The sequence below is a fragment of the Xiphophorus maculatus genome, chromosome 10 (genome assembly GCF_002775205.1).
Source record: "Xiphophorus maculatus strain JP 163 A chromosome 10, X_maculatus-5.0-male, whole genome shotgun sequence".
NCBI lineage: Eukaryota > Metazoa > Chordata > Actinopteri > Cyprinodontiformes > Poeciliidae > Xiphophorus > Xiphophorus maculatus.
In genome coordinates, this window is record NC_036452.1 from 17,807,390 (window position 1) to 17,826,707 (window position 19,318).

The 19,318-nt window shown below is 42.1% G+C and overlaps 1 protein-coding gene across 2 annotated transcripts in view; it reads left to right on the forward strand.

The window, feature by feature from the left end:
- LOC102224587 (cGMP-dependent protein kinase 1) overlaps positions 1-19,318 on the forward strand; it is a 45,503-nt gene that overhangs the window by 20,034 nt on the left and 6,151 nt on the right. Inside the window, exons 3-10 of one of the 2 annotated variants that reach the window (XM_005806712.2) lie at positions 7,330-7,443; positions 11,925-12,030; positions 12,333-12,396; positions 12,475-12,552; positions 12,638-12,732; positions 13,225-13,290; positions 13,877-13,951; positions 18,114-18,210. In XM_005806712.2, the coding sequence (XP_005806769.1) occupies positions 7,330-7,443; positions 11,925-12,030; positions 12,333-12,396; positions 12,475-12,552; positions 12,638-12,732; positions 13,225-13,290; positions 13,877-13,951; positions 18,114-18,210 (695 nt within the window). Of the gene's footprint in view, positions 1-7,329; positions 7,444-11,924; positions 12,031-12,332; positions 12,397-12,474; positions 12,553-12,637; positions 12,733-13,224; positions 13,291-13,876; positions 13,952-16,765; positions 17,997-18,113; positions 18,211-19,318 lie in introns of those variants that run through there. The other variant, XM_023340795.1, reaches the window with a different exon arrangement.

The following is a 19,318-nucleotide window of genomic DNA, read 5'->3' on the forward strand; positions in this document are numbered from 1 at the left end:
AGCATAATGATGTAATCATAACTGTGGTTCAGTGACTAATGCTATCTACCATCAATTAATAATAATAATAAAAAAAAACCCTAATCAAATTAACAAATCAATTAAAACTATTCCAGCCAGGCACAATAAAAATATGTATTTTATACATTATTTCTAAGTGAACAATAAATTTGAAGTTAAACAATAACAATTTAGTGTAATGGAGTTCATTTTTTTCACAAAAAGTCTGAATCTTGCGATAGGATATAAAATTAAGAATATAATTTAAATTAAATACTCGGGAATATTAAGGTAAGGAAACCGGTTTGGTTATTGAAATGATTTTCTAATGTTCTTTCCAACAAACCGTGTCAATAAATACAAAAGATTTTCAGAAATGTTGACTGATGACCTTTTCTTGTATGTCATTGCGCTTTATTTTTTATTATTATGAATAAGTAAACTCTCAAGTTGTTATTAGGTTGTTACTACAACATTTAGCAGAGTCTCACTAAAATTCAACAGAAATAAAACAAATTGATTACAAATTTGATTTCCTGTATCCTTAATTCCCCCCATTATTGCCCTGAGTTTCTCTCCCTTATTATCCTGTTGCCCAATGAGAGCAATTACGTTGACATATTTAATCACCCGACGATTGCTTTTGTCAATATGCTATTGGCTGCAGAATTATTTCCAGATCTGTTATCGGGTGAATCCAGCAGGAGAATCCTGACAGAACCTCGGCGTTTTACGGTTTGCAGCGGAGTTTTTCCTCCCTCAGGAAACCTCGGACAGAAAAGTAGAGCAAGCGGCGGATGTACACGCAGCAGGGAAGCGGCCGCTCGCATCATCCTCTCTCTTTAAGATCTGGAGCCTCTGAAGGTTAACTGGTTCTTCGGTTTGTTCAGATGATCTTCTCTCAGGCCGAGAGGCGCCGTTACCTGCAACAAAAGCAGGAATGGATTTTCACTCCAGTTAACGAGACGCAGCGTTTAGCGGTTCCCTCCTCACTGCTGTCGCCCGTCGTTCTGAAATCTCTCCCTCTGCTGTAGTAATGAACTCCAGAAGCCTCAGCCGCTGCGCTTTTCCTCCTTGCAGTGATTACAGGAACAAAGACACGAGCGGAGGAGGTCTCACTCTGATCTGTCTTTGTTTGGCGTTGTGATAGCAGTTGAGGCTCCTTACATGGATAAGTGATCTCACACACACGCACACACACTGCTTTGGGCTTTCTGGAGCAGCAAACAGATTGTGTTTCAAACGTCAAGCCAGAATCTAGCAGCTGCTTCTGTGACTCACCTGGATCCGAGTTCTGGCTGAATCACTAAAAAGAAATTCGTCTAATCGAGTGAAAGATGTGCATGTGTTAAGCAGGTCTTTGGGTCAGACCTGTTCGGGTTATTAAAGACTAGGGCTGAACTGATTAATCAGATTAATTGTGATGAATTGATTGTTGACATAGTCATCAACTAATATGGCAATTGGTTAATTGTTAACCATAAAAGCCCATTCGCTGAAAGAACAACATACTAGATAGATAGATAGATAGATAGATAGATAGATAGATAGATAGATAGATAGATAGATAGATAGATAGATAGATAGATAGCATTTATTGTCATTGAACAGAATTCAACGAAATTTCCATTGCAGCTCCCGTGCAAAAGGTCAAATATATACAGTAAAAATAAGCAAACACACAATAATAATAATAACAATATATACAACTAAATTAACTAAAGGCACACAACCATCCAAAGAAGTAGCAGCAGGTCCAATTATTAGTAGTAATTACGTCAAAACTATACAGGAAACAGTTTTTCTGTATAGCATTTAAGATAAAAAAACAACAACTTTGTAAATATATTCTAACCAGAACCCCTCAAAGGTCCTAGTTTTAGCTTCACTCCTTTCAAATTCTGCAAAGAAAAAAAAAAAAAATCTCTCAATCCAAATAAATAATCAACATATTAGCCCTACACTGTACAGTTTCTTACATGATGACGCCAGAAGCGTACACTTTGTTTATTTGCATCTTTTAACGTATTTCTAATATCATATTTTAAAAAAAAGAAATGTTTTAAGTGGTTAAATATCAAATCTGCAGAATGTGCACATCAAGCGTGAAACCACAATGTGCAATTCATTCATATTTCAAGCTTTCCACTGGATCAGAATTTTGTGTACAGTCACCTTGTTGTAGTTGGTTGTAGGCATTAGCGTTCACTGTGGCTGTTGAAGAAAGAAAATATCTCACATCAGACTGCACAGAATGTTTTTTTTTTCTTTTCTATAGAGAGGGTGGACAGAGTGACAGGACAAGTGTGGGCGCATATTTCAGTTCAGCCTGGCAGAAGTCAAACTTTCAGTCAGTGTGGCAATTACTGAGAGATTTGACTGGCCATACAGCTGTTACAGTAAGTGATACGGAAAAAAACGTTCAAATGCTACAACTAATAGCATGCACCGTTGTGTCGATTTTTTTTCCTGATAACTGCCTTCTGTTAAAGTACGGAACATTTGAGGGATGCTGTGGATTTTAATTGAAGAGAAACATAAACAGGAGCTCAGACTCCTCTTATTTTATTTTTTTTTTTAGTTTGCTTGTCAATTCTGATTTCAGTCCTATTATTCATCTGGTTTAACCAAACGACCGGGCCGATACCCGCTGTTTGAGTCGATCCCAGTCTGCTTTCAAACAAACTCTGGTGCGGTTCACTTCTGGTGTGAATCCACACCGGCTGCCATGTAGTTTTGGACTTTATGAGCCACTATTGCCGGGCAGTTGCTAGCGCTACTGCCGATTAAACCGAAGCCGTACCTGACCTGCTGTTTTCTGCATGTTGTCTCTTTTGGCTCGCAGCTTCCGTTTGCAGACGGCGTTGCAAAGTTAGAAATACCGCATTGTGGAACCAGCGTTGCATGAGCTGCTATTTACATTCAATGTAAGAAACACACAATTGTGCACAACAAAAACACAGCAAGTAATTTCTGTCAAATGGGAGCAACGATCGTCACCCACGTTGCTGTGTTTGCAACTTATAGTAAAAGAAAGCAAAAAAGGCTCAATGTAAAAGCAAAAACAAAATTAACTCTGCTTTTGGTCTGAAGCAAACGAAGGACCAAAGCGGACTTTCCTGGTGGGAACACATCCTCTGGTGAAATAATTCGGTTCGCTCAGAGAGTTTAGACTAGCAGTCAAACACAGACAAGAGAGGAAGGAACAGACGTCTCAGCATTTCTTTTTCTTCTAAAGGAACTTTTCTTTAAAATATAAATGAGCTGATTTTTCACTAAAACTTCTAGAAGAGCCACATTTAACATGTGATGACTTAGCAATGTGTTCGCTGGCTTGAAAACGGGAGGAGACACTGCTGGGGGGCTGCAGTCCAAACCTCTCACCTTGCGCATCTCCTGCTTCTTCTTTTCTATTTCTGTTTCTTGTTGTTCTTTCCTCCCTTTTTTCCGCTGTTGGGCTGAAATCAGCAGAAGCAGTTGCATGTTTCCAGTTCTGTTAAGAATACTGTTCTGGGATCATGAGACTCTAATACACAGAAGACTCTCAATCACACAGAAAACTGTGTGCACAGTCACAGTTGGGCTTACAGAGATTAAGGCACCGGGCACCAAAACAAACAGTAGCAGTTAACAGTTTGAGTCGTTAAACCCCAAATAATCTCAGTCTGATATTTCCAATATAAACATACAGTAAACATGGTCAATGCTGATAACTGCAGCACTTAATTTGTTCTCATTCAGCACTTCCAGAGACAATCAAACAAGGACTGTTGTAACCGTAGTTACTGTAAATTCACACTGTTGTTATTATAGCTGCTATGTTTCCCAAAGACCAGTTCTGACTGTTAGAAATGTTGAAAGACGATCCAGTCTGATGCATTTACCGACTTTTGTTCTTCTTTGGTTCTTTAGTCCTTCAGCTACTGGAGGATCTGAATCAGATCTTGGAGCGCCCGATGAGGGTTCAGCTGCAGCCTGCGATGAGTGCGTGTGTATGTGTGTCTTTTTCAGCGCGATGATCATTACAGCCTGTGATTATGGCAAAAGATCCTGGGTATGTTTATCCTGTTCGATAAAACGATTGTCTCCATCTGCTGTGTGTGTTAGAGACACGGCAGGGTTAATTATTGCTCTGTGTGCACGTGGTTTTGTTTGTTGTGTGTGTGTGTGTGTGATGCCAAGCAGATAATTTTTCTCCTACAAGGTATAAAACAACGACAACAACAAAACCAGCTTACATGATTTCATATTTCCTTCTTGGAAAAGCTCCATAAGTCATCACGTTTTTATCTGAACTGAATCTGCTGTTGAGCGAAGAGGAAATCTGCTGCAGCTCTTCTGCAGCAACACAAACAACCAGACTTTAAAGCTCTGTTGTGGATGAGAGGTGGAGCTCACCGACGGTACAACTAAAGTTGCAGTTGCCAGTGAAGCTTTAGAGGAGATAGAAGAATTTTAGAGGAGATAGTTCCTCTACAATTCTCCTAAAAACATAACACTTGAAGTTTCCCTCTGACTTCCTGTCTTTCCCTTTGATTTGTATTACATTTCAGTAATTCATGTTCATGGACTTAAAAAGCTTCTGTTCTCCCCCTTTTGAAAGGTTTTCCAATGAAATGCTCTTCAGCAGTTATAGTTGATACATTATATGAAAGACCCACTTCCTGATGGCAGAGTTGACAAGACGAAACATAGTCTTGCTCCTTATGCTGCATTCCAGTTTTACTAAGAACTTTAAAATTCAAACTTTCCAGCTGAAAAAGAAAAACGACCAGAATTCCCAACAAAGTCACATTTCCTAATGGGAAACTGGGACAGCCCCGATATTGAAACTGACTTGGTTTCAATATGGCCGTTTCTCGCATCAACAGTAGCAAGATGAGTTGGAAGCATCTCAATGTTTTCATGCAAGAATGTGTCTAAAATCAATGTTACATGTCGCACCTGTAACTTTAAACTGAAGAAATTAAATGTGGGGTTTGATTATGGAAAGTAAAGCTTAAGCTGATGTTTTTAAACAAGCAACATCTACGAGCGCCGCCATGTTGAAATTCTGACTTCTTAATTGGAATGTTGTTATCGTCGGTCTCGCGTCAAAACCCATATACGACTTCCGGGGTATGTGGAACGCAGCATTAATGCTCCAATAGTAGCTCTTCTTCTTACAAGTCATTATGATTTAGCATTTCTTAGCTGTGACAACAGTGCCCTCTGGTGGAGAAAGAATTGTACACTTAGATTACTGCACCAATGCTAATAATAGTTACAAAGATGCTTAAAAGCACAAATCTAAGAACGGTTTAAAAACACATTTATATCCCCATAATCTATTGAGCCATCATTGCTTTACCCTCAAGTTGTCTGCATTGAATAAGGTTAAAGGTCATGTATGTAAATTCACATGTCCCTCTCTCAGATGGAGCTCCTTCCTCTGGGGGACCCCAAAAAACCAGAGTGATTTTACAGTCTGAGTCTGTACTGGGATCTCCTTTTTGTGAGCCAACATCTAGAAATCGTCCATAGGGAAGAATTTTGATCAAATTAATCATGCTGGCTGGCTGCTTTTGAAGTGGAGGAGAAGCAATTCTGCTCTCCTTGACGGAGCTCCTCTTCTTATCCCTAAGGCAGGATTCAGTCTTCATTAAAGAGGGAGTTAATTTCAGCTACTTGTATCCTGGATCTGGTTCTTCAAGTCATAATCCATATCTGAGGACCATAGGGGAGGGTTGAAACGCAAATGGGACAGTAATACCCAGAGTCTTATTTTCCAGCTCAGCTCTTTCTTGATAATAGATGATAGACCTTGATAGGCCGGCGCAACACCCTCATTATTGCAAATGGAGCCTTATCCGTCTTTTCATCTCTGGCTCCATCCTGCCATCAGTCAGGAACACCAGGATACTGCAGGAGGCAGAGACTCACCTCTGACCTTCTTCCAGATCTCAGGTCTCAGATTTAATGGAGCACCATAAATCCAGTCAGTTCAAATATTAACAGACAATTATGACTTTCAAGTAACAAATAAGAATACCAAGTTTGGTTCAGAATTTCTCTGTCAATTTAACTCTGCTTCTCCATCTTCCTGTAAGTATGAGTGTTAATCTTCTGTGAGATGTTCTACTGATCAGTTTGATTTATTGATTGTGTCCACCAGTGTTATATGTCAGTTAATGTCAAAGCGAGACGATTAAACACAAACACACTCCGTCTTAAGGTTACGTCAGTTCCCTGAATGTTGCTCAACACACCTTCAGTTCACACAGAGGACCACATCATGCAGGTGTGTTTGTGTTGTTGATTGCCCTGACATTTCTGTTCCCAGCTGTATTAATCCATCTTCATTAGTGTCAGTGTTAGTAGAGTCCAAATGCCAAGCACCCTGTGTCGCACAAAGAAAAGTGACACAAGGATAGAAAAAATCTCTGGGCTGAAAGCGTTCTCCCTTAAACGTAACAAGACTTCTGACTGGACAGCACGAGGCGATAGAGCCGAGTCAGCTGTGTCTAAACTAAATATTCAGGTTGGAGAGGGAAACATTAAGTTGGACAAACAAAGACTTCAATGCTTACACTACAGATATAGCATCTAGGACAGGGGTCCTCAAATCCAGTCCTTAAGGACTTAAAATCTCTGCACCAAATAAAAGTATAGCAACGATTTTCTTTGCCCTTAAGGACTAGATTTGAGGGCTGGCGTTCTATTACTTTTAGATGTGTAGCTGGTTCAAAAGATCAGATTCAAATGGCTGTATTAGCTCCTCAGTTCAGTCAAGTTTTTTCAAAGTCCTGCTAATGACCTCATCAATTGACTCAGCTGAGACTCATCTAAAAGTTGCAGGACACTGGACCTTGAGGAGTGGATTGGAAGGGCCCGTATTCTGGGAGTTGCTACTGAAAGTCACTGATGCCTATCCATTGTAGGACACTTACAGAGATGTAAGTTACTCAGCTAAAGAAAGAAGCCTTTATGGCCTGAGAAGGTAGGTTTGTCATCAACCATGACCTTAACTTTTGCTGCTAACTAAAGCGCTTAAGTTTTGTTTTTCTTTTGGTTCTGAAAAATCTACTGAGACGAATTTTTTATTGGTTTATTGACTCCGTATGAGTTATGATTCCAGAGAAAAATGCTGCGCTTAATCTGTCCACCTGCAGCTAATTCTAGTTTTGACCGTAAACTCTCATTCCTCCTTGGAACTCTTCGCGAGAATGAGGAAAATTCTACATACTGACTTGAGACCAACAAATACCAAAGGTCTATATTTCCCATGATGCGTCTGGGCAGAAGTGTTTGTTTGACAGTGACAGATTGTCTTCTGTGTGTCTGACCCAGAGGGGAAGGTGGAGGTGACCAAAGAGGGGATGAAGCTGTGCACGATGGGACCGGGGAAAGTTTTCGGAGAGCTGGCCATCCTCTACAACTGCACCCGGACCGCCACGGTCAGGAGTGAGTATGCTGTTGGAGATCAACAGGAACAACATTGTAAAAAAAAAAAAAAACTACTGATCTATGTCTCAATTCTTGCTGCTGTTTTTTTCTGAGAAAATCAGCAGAGAGATCATGTGGAAGAAAAGAAGCACCTGATCAGATTTGTTTAATTCATGTCGCAAGACCCGTCCCGAAACAGGGGAAAAGAAACAGGATTGAAAATGGAAGCGATCCCCCGGTGTTGTTTTGTTGCTGCGCTGAAACCAGCTGACAGTCTACTGTTGTTGATGAAATTAGATGTTTGCCTGGGTATCACGAACAACATCTGTGCAGGAGGTTAAACTGAAACAACTCTTTCCAGCTCTGTAGGCTTAAATTTAAACTTCCAATCTGTGGCGTTGGCCTCAGACTGACTACTGAGACGGCAGATGGTAGGGTTCCTGTGCGTTCTTCTGGGATTCGATTGGATTCTCCTCCTGATAAGGAGGGAATCCAAAGAAACTGTTTAGAGACTCTGAGTGACTTGGCAGCATTGAGCTGATGCGACTCTAACCAATGTTTCCGAGTTAAAAGAAAAAAGAAAAAAGAAAAAAAAAACACCCTGAAATAGTGCTGCTTTAATCAACTTCCCTGCTGGTGTTTTCTTCACCAACGTGGAGCCGGAGGAGTCGGGCATCCAGAGGGAGCCGATCGGAGTTCAGCTGAAGAAACGAATCTGAACACCATCCGACAGCACCGCCGTGTCTAAGTGTGCACGTCCAACTTCCTGTCAGCTCTTCCTGGTGGAACGATCGCTAAGCAGCTGTTGCCAAGCAACACCATCCGGTCCGGCCAACCCGTTTTGGCACCTGTGCGTCTCTTGGCAACAGGGCTGGGTTCCACATGATTTGTTTGCATTTTTAGACGCTTTCTGCTTGTTTCTCACATTAACACAGTCAGCCCGCTGCATTAAATCGCCTCTGTTTCATTTCATAACACGGCTCTAAGTATGCGTCTTCATTATCAGATCTGATTATGCTTCAACCGTACTGCGCTGACTCAAACCTCAACAAATGATTCTTCCCGTACGTGTTTGAGCCTCGGTCTGGTCTTTTCAAACTTTGTATCTTTTTTGTCTAAATGTAAAACTGGCAGAGATTAAAAGATACCAAGAGCTCTACTTAGCCCATCTGAGAACACTGAGCAAATGTCCAAATCTTGGCCTACAGGGGTCTTTCTGCATGGAGTTTGCATATTCTCCCCATATATGCGTGGGTTCTCTCCAGATACGCCAGCTTCCCTCTAAAGTCCAACTCTACATTACTCAGACTGGAAGAAAACTCAGCTCAGACAGAGAGTTTTCAGAGAAGGAGACAGATTAGCCAACTGGTTTTATTTGCAAGTCATAAAACATTTGGAAACCTTTGTGTGGCGAAAAAATGTTGCAGGGATTAACAGTGGTGTTAATCGCTGCAGGTTATTGCACATCATGTCTCACGCGGCTGTTGCTGAAACTCTGGTGTTTTACAACGATGTCGCAGAGTGATGCATCACTCTCAGAGATCGTCTTTGATTGAGCTCAGAAGGTTTCTTTCCACGATCTGCGCCAGACATCTTCATTAGGTGTCACAACTATCAAGACAACGAGCCAATCAAGTCAGAAACAAAACCTCAAAAAAATTGTGATCACTTTAAATTGCCCCCATCATGAGTGTACTTAGGTATGAATTTGTGTGTCTATGGTTGATTGTCCTGTCTGTTTCTGTGTTGTCCTTTGTTGGACTGGTGACCTGTCCAGGATGTACCCCGCGTCTTGTCCAAAAGACAACTGGATATAAGCGCCATCCCTCTAGCCCACATGACCCTGCAACGATACGTGGGTATCATCAATGGATTGATCTGTGGAACCTACCACATGGTGTTTGGGTCTAAACCTCAGGTTTGAGGACCGTTGCTGGGAAGAATCCAAGGAAAGGGAGACACTGTTGTGCATCAGTTAGTGTTGTTTCTTTCACAATTTTCCATAAATATGAAATTAAAGTCAAAATTATTCACACAGCTTTAGATTTGAAGTAGTTTGAAGATCTTTTATTTTACAAAAATATTCCTTATGTTTGAAGGGCATAAAAGTTTTGTAGTGGTCCAGCCAGAATTAGAGGCTCTCGACTAAATAATCAACATTTCATTGAAAACAAAGGGCTTAATTGCCATGCTGCCAATTTTACTACTGGTTATAAAAAGCATATGCATTGTTTCTGGACATGGTATAGTGCTTTCTCTTGGTGAGTTAGTCCAGAACAAGAACAGGAAACTGTTAAGTGAAAAAAATCAAACAAACAAACAAAAAAAATAATAGAATCCACCAGTATATCCAAGGGCATCATGAGAATCTGACATCCTTCAAAACACCCAGAAGGTTTTAGTAGTTTAAAGAAAAAAGAACATGATCTGAGTTTGCGGTTCCTGTTTTCACTTTTTACAATTGTTTCCGGGTTCCAGTTGTAAAGTGTCTTTATTAAAAGCAAAAATACATTTATGGCTTTCAGAAAATAATTTTAATGCCGATTTGAGCTCTTCGAGCCACAGAAACCTCCTCACTTAGCGCCCACATGTCCGCACAGAGTTTATTTATAACCCAGTAGAGCTTCTCTTCCCCTCACACTTGCTCACATTGCGATAAACACATAGAGACAAACGTTGTGCTTTCTGGACCTCCACACACCAACACACACACGCCTGCACACGCCCCCACACAAAATCACACTCACTTAACCTCTGAATGTGATCATTTACTCTCCATCCTGCAGCCTGCAGGCCTCACAGTGACAGGGAAGCAGAAAGCCATCCTCACTGCTGTGGCTGATGGAAATCGATGTGTTGGTGTTCTCTAAAAAAAATAAAATAAGTAAAATAAATACAGTCTCTCTCACACAAACATCATTAAAGTGCAGGAAGTTTCTGAGTTCCTGCGTCTCCACAGTAACCGCCTGCAACTTTAGGTGGAGGCATTGTTACCATGGCAGCCAGGTCTGTCAGTGGACCTGTTGAGGATTATGGAATGTAACAAGTTTTGGCTCACCTTTCGTGAATTTGTGAGGACTTTCCTTCAGTTCCTAACCCTGGAGTTGTCTTTACCCCTTGGTTTAACTTTATATTTTTCTATTTTATACTCACTCTTTCTCTTTTATTCATCCCATTTCTTTCCTAAATCACTATCAGTTCTTTTGCTGCATTCACTCCTGTTAAATTTATTCTGTTCTTCGTTTCATCTGTGTCGTGTTCCCTCTGTCCTACTTTTCCATCCGTCCTCCACGTCTTCCTGTCTTTCCTTCTCTCCTGCCTGTTTCAGTCAGGTTTTGATGTTTCCTTCAGAGATTTCCGAGATGAAGGACTCTGTGCCACAATCTGAAACTACCACAGATTCCTCAGGAGGATGTGCTGTGGTTCAGTCACAGTTATTTCCCGACCCCCTTTGTCCTCGGTTCCGGCTGTGCGGGGAATTGAACCTGCATCACCTTGGAGCAGAGCCCTCAGAGAAATCTGAACCTCTCTGTCGTAAACAGGTGTAAGAGGGTTTGTCTGGTGATTTTGGTTTTATTCAGACCAAGGTCTGTAGTTTGACTCTGCAGAGATTGATCCGGTTTTAAGGACTTCGGGCTGACTTGGTCAGGCTGCAACTCATCGTGGACTTCAGGCTCAGATCGCAGAGAGAGACCATCCAAACTCAATCAAAGACGATCTCTTATTGTTTTAAATAGATCGCTTCAGTAGCAAAGTGAGCAAAGTGTCAGTTTCAGGAATCAACATTTTAACATGTTAAAGTAATCTCTTGGTTTCTCCCCGCCCCCGAAGGTTTTCTAGTTATTTTATGACTTGAAAATAAAATCCATGTCCTTCTCTGGTTTCTGTTAGTCAGGCTACTCTGTCAGTGATGAATTTGGCTTCCCTGTTGCAGCATCTCTCAGTCTCGGCTGATGTTTCTAACGTAGGTTTGATGAGTTTCAGCAGATCTCAGAGGGAAGATGTCACCAGGAGCCTGAAATATGCCACCACCACCAAAAAAAAAAAATTTAAAAAATACTAACTGATGTTCACAGACGGGTCAAATAGGTTGAGCGATGTAAAACCAAGGTCCGGTGTTTGCTCGTTGCATAAAAAAGCCCCCTGCTGTTAAACAGACTAAAATTTGTTACTAAGCAACAACATCAACTCAGTGCTCACAGTAAAAGTAGTCCAGATCACATGAAAGTTTGTCTGTTGGTCACAAACAGAACCTGAACGCCTGATTACACCTGTACTGCAGATTTGAACATCTGACACACACACACACACAGAGAAGTGTGTGGTTTCCATGACGACCTGTGCCTGTTTTGTGCACGCACAACGTGGCACGATTTCAGGTCTCACCTGATGCTAACACACAGTTTAAAGAGGAACATAAAAGCCCACATGCACACAACTCTAAACACAAGCATGCAGAACCAGCAGCTCTGTGTTTCAGCTCTAATTGTGTGTTTCAGCTCTGATCCATGTGAAGCTGTGGGCCATCGACCGGCAGTGCTTTCAGACCATCATGATGAGAACCGGACTCATCAAACACTCCGAGTACATGGACTTCCTGAAGAGGTGATTGCCTTAAGAGACGCACGATCTCATCAACACACGCACGGATACAGTCAGCGGCTGCAGAACCAGCTTAATTCACTAAGTACATTGTTTTGGACGGAAAAAGTTCTCCAAAGCAAAACGTTCCCTCCGTGCAGATGCAGCTGCTGATGTGCAGGCTGCTTTAGAACATTTCTATTAAATATTTAATATTTTTCAGTTGAGCATCCAGAAACCACAAGCACCAACTGAAGCCACGCAAACACTTCAAATGTGGAATTCCCGATTTAAGATAAATTAAGAATGAATTTCTGTCTGCGCAGCGTTCCAACCTTCCAGGGTCTTTCAGAGGAAACCCTCAGTAAGCTGGCAGACGTCATGGAGGAGGTGAGTCCGCCATCTTGCTCATCGTCTCTCCTTCGTCTGCTGTGAATCGTCCAATCAGACAGTTTGCTCTGTGTCCAGACTCACTATGACGACGGAGAGTACATCATCCGACAAGGAGCACGAGGAGACACCTTCTTCATCATCAGCAAGGGGAAGGTTAGTCCGCTCTCCTCTTATTAAATGACCGTGACATCATCATTTACTTTAAGAAAACCTGCTGATTAATCACACTTCCTGGTAGGTGAATGTGACTAAGGGGGATTCAGCCAATCAGGAGGCCATTCACCTGAGGGAGCTCGGAAGAGGGGACTGGTTTGGAGAGCGAGCGCTGCAGGGGTAAGACCATGTTGCCCTAGACAACCAATGTCACTCCACCTTTCAGCTCCATCAAGTCATCGAAGCATCCTTCCCTACAATGGACCGTTCAAACACCTCCATGTCCGTCCGTCAGCCCATTGGACGCAACGTCTTATTAAGAGTTTGATGGACAGCTCGCTGCCTGGCTTCATGTCCATGTGCACGAGGCGCTGCACAGTTTTCAGAATGTTTTACATACACCTCTTCCATTTTTGTTTTTGAAGTTTGCTTAAGTTGGAAAACAAAGACTTTTGAAGTTGATGAAAAAGTTTGTTGTGACGGAATATTTCGAAAGTTGTGATTTTTGGAAAATTGGGAACACATTTGAACTGATCTCAGACAGTTTACTTAAAGTGAGAACTTTATCAGTGGTCATAGACTCTCCAGTGCTCTGAATACAGTTATCTACTAGGCTGGTGGTTTAATCCCCAATAATGCTGTGCATATGTGTGTGTCTGTGTGTGTTCACAGGGAAGACGTGAGAACAGCCAACGTGATCGCAGTTGAGCCCGTCACCTGCCTGGTTATCGACAGAGAGTGAGTGTTCTCAGTAGTTTCGGAACCAAACAGACCTGGACACAACGTCTGTCTGCCCTGGGTTCAGATTAGTCTTTTCAAGTTGCTCCTTTAAAGCCTGACCGTTTTCCAAACATTAGATTTGAACCGTGGAAAAAGCTGGCACATCTTTCTTAAGTCGATACTGCCCTCTGCTGGCTTTCAGGGCAAACGACATATACTAATTGCTACAAATAAGTAACAAAACCTGTCTAGATTGTTGTGGAGCTTGTGGTCATCCTCACATTTCTCCAGTGGCTCCTCACTGCTACCTAAAACCAGTCTGAGTCCTTACAGAGGGAGTTCTACATCTTCAACAGCTGTTAAATCTCAGTCTTACACATTAATTTTCCTTTTTCACTGCCGAGGTCCTCTCGGGAATGCTGTGTGGTTAAAGGCAGAGTTAGTCCTTTAAGAGCAACACTAACCCTCACTGAGTTCAGCTTTACTGGGGCTCTGTCCTGTTGGCATGTTTCTGAAATGGACCGAACGTCATGTTGGTTCTCAGATCATTGAAATTAATATAATTTATCTCTCTCTCTCTCTCTCTCTCTCTGTCTCGCCTCAGCTCATTTAAGCACCTGATTGGTGGACTGGACGACGTTTCAAATAAAGTCTACGAGGACGCTGAAGCCAAGGCCAAGTACGTCCGTCAGACAATGACAGGTCTACAGCGTCTATCAGGAAGTTTTCACTCTGCTTTCAGCCGCGCTTTCTAAAATAAAATAAAAACTCTTGATGAAGCAACACATTTTATTTTCAGCTCCATTACTGCACCAGAAACCTCTCTCCCTAAACATCTCTGTTGTGCTGGTGTGAAGGTGATCCCCTCATTAAACCGTCTCCGGCTGTGCATTAATTCCTAATCTCATGTGAGCTTTCATAAGTGAAGTGGGCATCGAGAAACCACAGGAGGCACAGAGTGGAACCCCGGGGGGTCGTTACAGAGCAATACACATAAAATTAGCATTGAATCCATTCTAAAGAGTTAAACATGTCAATAATGAGCACACTACATCAAAAACACATCTCTGATACTGTTACTATTAACAACCCAGATCTGTTGGGCATATTAACAACAATTTGCGTCTTTTTTCATCTTAAATTCTTTAACCACTTTATCCCACAGACTGTCTGCCACCATTACAGCAAACCCTCGAGCTGTTCTTTTAAAAGGGTCGACCGTTATGTGGGTGTCACTGCTACCTAAAAAACAGAAAAGAAAACAATAAAAATATCGAGGGTTTCCCTTAAGAAATAGATCCAGAACAACAGGTGGATTTTTTTTGTATTCAGTAGGCTTAATTATTGTTTTGGTGTGTTTACTGAGCTCTATAAAATGATTGTTAGAGTTCTGACCAACATCAGAATCAATGAACATATCCAAACATACCTTTAATACCTACTTTGACCCCATTTTTGGAAAATAAAACTGTGCTTCGTTCTAGTTTTGAATTAGAAAGCGTCTGCTTATTTTTTCAGGTAAAGCTACATATTTAGAGAGCCTTCACGTCAATCAATCTGTACAGCAGTTGGGATATAATTCAGCCTGACTTCTACCAGGTGGAGAAAGGACAGCTATCAGAGGCGTTTGTGGACCGAGGACACTCCGGTCCAATCAGGGTTCAGCTGCTGCTGTAAACAAGTAGATTATAGATTAATGGTCAGGAGTCAACTGACTGCCAGTCATGTGACACTGTGCAGCTGGACGCTCTCGTGTTTCCTCTTATGGTATAGATTTAATGTGGCGCACACTCGCAAACCAGACTGTTCAACTGTTATTCACAGCTGTCGCCGTGGCAACGGTAAACAGAACACAGAGTGTGCAACCTGAGTGTGTGTTTGCCCTTCTAGTGCTCTGCTCTGAGCTGAACTCTGCTCCCTACAGTAACCTGAACTTGGTTTAGGTTACTTCTGTTGATCCAAACTGACGGAAAGACCCACAGACATGAAGGGAGAGTTTGTGTTCCTCTTTGGTAGGATTTGTTTGTGGGGTTAAGAATATCTCCTAACTGCAGGAAAAAGTGTTCAATTTGAAAATATGCCCAATCTATATGAGAGTTGTTTTTTTAGGATTACCGCAAACAATTTCACACGGAGCTTGATAGGAACATGAAAAGGATAAAGCTACAGAAACGATGCTAAATCTCCTTGTGCTGTATTTTGATATTGAATCTCTTCCCTTTGTTTAAGCTTTTCGAAGCTGCTTGTTTTATTCTGCTTGATCTATCCTTGTGTGTCCTTCGTGTGCTGTGAAGTCCAAATCCCTTTCTTACCACCACCAACTAATTTTAGACTGTTCAAGTGTTCGCCAACAGCGGCTACTGTTTCTGCAGAAACCCGAATCCAGTGCTTGCAGGAAGCAATCTGGTCCTGCATGTAGAACTAAAGAGGCTTCAGTCTGTTGGTCCAGACATGAAACTATAGGAAACCGTGTTCTGAAAAGATATATGATGATTCTATTAGTCTCTTACATTCTTCTGTAAAACTTCCAAGAGGTCCCAGCACGCTGTTTACATTACTTTCAGGTTTGGACATTGAGCAGACCCCGTGTTTCTCAATACCAGGCCTGAGGGACCACTGCCTACATGTTTTAGGTGCTTCCCTTTTGCCACACACCTGGTTGAATAAGTGGGTGATTAACAGGCCACTTGATGGCATGCAAAGAAGGTCATGCAGTCATTTTAATCAGGTGTTCTAAAACACGTCTGACATATAAAGGGCAGTAGGCCCTGAGGACTGGAACTGAGCAACACTGGACTAGACCATTGCAATATGTTGATTCTGTTCTTGTTTAGCTATTCTGCTGTAGTTGCTGTATTTGGGATCATCGTCCAGTTGACGTCCAAATTTGGGCAAGCTTCACGTTTCAGACAGACAGCCCCACATTTGACTCTAGAATTGTTTGGTTGTGGTTCTTGGTCAATTCACAGATAGGAAAAGGTAGAATAAAGCCCATTCATTACACCTCAACCAGCACTATCTAGGGTTTTCTTTAAACATGGTTCTATGCATTATGACCAAACCTCTCTATTTTGATCTCATCTGTCCAAAGGACGTTGTACCTTGAATTTCGTGCTTCATTCAAGTACAGTAAGGAAAGTTATCTTACTCAACAATTTTATGCAAGTTTTAGTTGTTAAGTCTTTCTCTGATTGTCCTGTCGTAAATTTTAACAGTTAAAATGCTGACACAGTAATCCACTCTCCAATCCAAGAAATGTGCTGGGATGTCAACTCGAAAGAAAATGTAAAGAATCTTCTTTTTATTTTATTCTGAACAATTCATATTGTTGGTTGTTTGTGGCCAGATTATAGGATCTGTTGAGAACCAGGTGACCTGATTTTGGTGGCTGGGTACTATTCAGATATAGAACTTTGGCTTAAACCCTTTTTGACCCTCACGTGCAAAGGGCTTAGAGCTGCCATTGTGACAAAATATTTTTTGTTGTTTGTCAGCTCACAGTGAGTTATTCTGGGAAGACATGGCGATGCTGGAACATAACGCTACAGTTATTGGCCTGGTTAAATCGGAGTCTGGAGGATTAACAGTCTTAAGTTATGTCAGGTGTGTAACACCTGCGGTGCACGCAAACATAAAAGAACCTCATTCACACTGAAGGCAGGAGCAAACACAGCTCCACAGCTGATCCATGGTACGGAAATGCTCATCAAGCTGTGAGGGCCTCTGATAGTCCCTGAAGAAGAAACCTGGGTGTCCTCTAGTTTTCAGGTTGGGACAGTCTGTGCTGCAGCCTCCTGACACTCAGCCAGCCTCCTCAATAACTGACCTTCCTTTAGCGGGTGAACCTCTGAGCAATGTTTCCGCCTCCTAAAAATACCCGTTAGCAGCAGCAACTCCCACCAGTCAGGTCGTCTTATCAGTAGCTGTTCCAGCCTGGAGGATTCAGCCGCTGCAGACCTGAGGCTCATTTGACCTAAAGGACAAACCTCTTAGAGCTTTTCCTCAGTCTGGGTTATAGTCCTTAAAGCGTCCTGGGTTTAACTGCTCTGCTACAGACCTTCTTGTTCTCTTCCTATCAGTCAGAGAAACAAAAAAGTGATTTTCTTGAAGGTGATGCTGTTCTCAGTCTCTCCTGGATTCTGACAGCAGTTCCTTCACTTCAAGACCAGCCTCTTTCTCTATCTTGATGCACAAACCTCTGGAGGACCCGGCAACCTCACCGCCACGCCGGTACCTCCACAGCAGAGCCCTGCTGCTCCACTGCTGCCATCGGTACTACTCGCACCATGTAAACTGGATGTGGAGCTCATCGTTTGAGACGGCTCTGCTGCAGACGCTCTGCCGAACATTCTCGTGAGGTTCCAGATTTTGCTACAGGTTCTGTCTTTGCTTTTTTACATGAAAAATTTTTTTTTTCGTAGAATAACGACTGAAACATCATCTGAAGAATCCGGTGCATTGAGTTTCATTCATAAATACTCATCAACCGATTAAAGGCGGATTCACCTTCCTTTCTCTCGGGTCAGGAAGAATTTTTTTTCCCCTATTCTGACCTTATTCAAAATAGTTTCGGAGATGAGAGAGTTACTTCCTGTCCCAGTGAGGCGGCAGCGGGAGCGTCTCCCCAGTCTTCCTTCTACCCCCTCTCACTCCTTCCCCATCACTTCCTTCTCCATCCACACTTCCAAGAAGTTTCCATTTTTTCGCGTGGTAAAATGCTGCAGGTAGGACAGCAGGGTCTTTGATTAACTGGACAGGTTTTATCCACTTGTATTCTCCATCACAATGAGCTTTTTTTAAAAAGACATTCCCACCACATGATTGTGTGTTTATCTTTTCAGGTACGAAGCCGAGAATGCCTTCTTCTCCAGCCTAAAGCTCAATGACTTCAACATCATTGATACTCTGGGAGTTGGAGGCTTTGGAAGAGTTGAGCTGGTACGTCTTGAAGTCTACATGTTTTTCTAGTTAATGCCAGTGATTCTCAGGAGCTCAGAGGTGTTTATAGAGGCCTTAATCAAATGTGTTGAGAGGTCAACATCCATCCATTGATCCATTGGCTATACCTGATTGTCCTTGTCCATTGTGCATCCTGGACAGATCGCCAGTTTGAAGGTCAATGTTCCAACAGAATAATGAACCAGAAACTACTGTATCTGTTCCACACCAGTTTCTGAACAGTGATGAACAAGTTTCAGACATGCTTCAGGATAATGAACCAGTTTTAGACATAAGATAAACTGTTTCATTGTCACCGTGTCATATTTGCACTGTGTTTCTAGCAAAGTGTCAGCATCTGTTACTGGAAACCAGTCCAAATGTGGTTGAGGGGTCATACACCTGCAGTCCTGGACCAAAACAGGCTTAGGGATGTTCTGGGTTGGGTTGAGGGAAGCAGAGAGGATGGAGGGATGAGGCATTTGACGCACTGCGGCTCAAGGAGTTAGGTTTCTCTAGGACAGGAGGCGGGGCTGGAGGTGACTGTTGGTTAAAGGGAAAGCCCTGCCGCGGGTTTGCCCAAAAACAGATTAGATTCCAGGCTTGGGGGGGAGAAGGGGGTTCTCCTGAAGTATTTTTAGTCATCCAGAGTGTAAGAAGGTGAACTCTGACCTCCAGACTGCCTGTCTGACCCAAATGGATTGGTAATGACATCATCGTAACTGAAAATCTGACTGCAGTTTTCCTTACTCCCCTTTGCTTCAGCATGGCCTTAAATCTTCAAGAAATGTTTCTATTTTGAGCTCTTCTCTGCCATCACAATATATTTGTTTCAGATATAAACAATAATCAATAATAAAATACTTTTTTATACAACCAGTCAAAACACCTCTCTGTCTAATTAAAAAAAAAGAAATTTCCAACATGTCAGTAAAACCAAAGTAAAGTACATAGTTGGAGTTGTCTTTGCTGGGAACCTCTGAGTGGAAACCCGGCTCCAGTTGCCAGAGTTTTTCCGTTGATGCTAGCATGATAGGGGCGTCACGGGTTGGGGTTGGAGCTCAGATATCCTGAAGTGGAGAATCCGTCCAGGAATAGGAAGAGATTG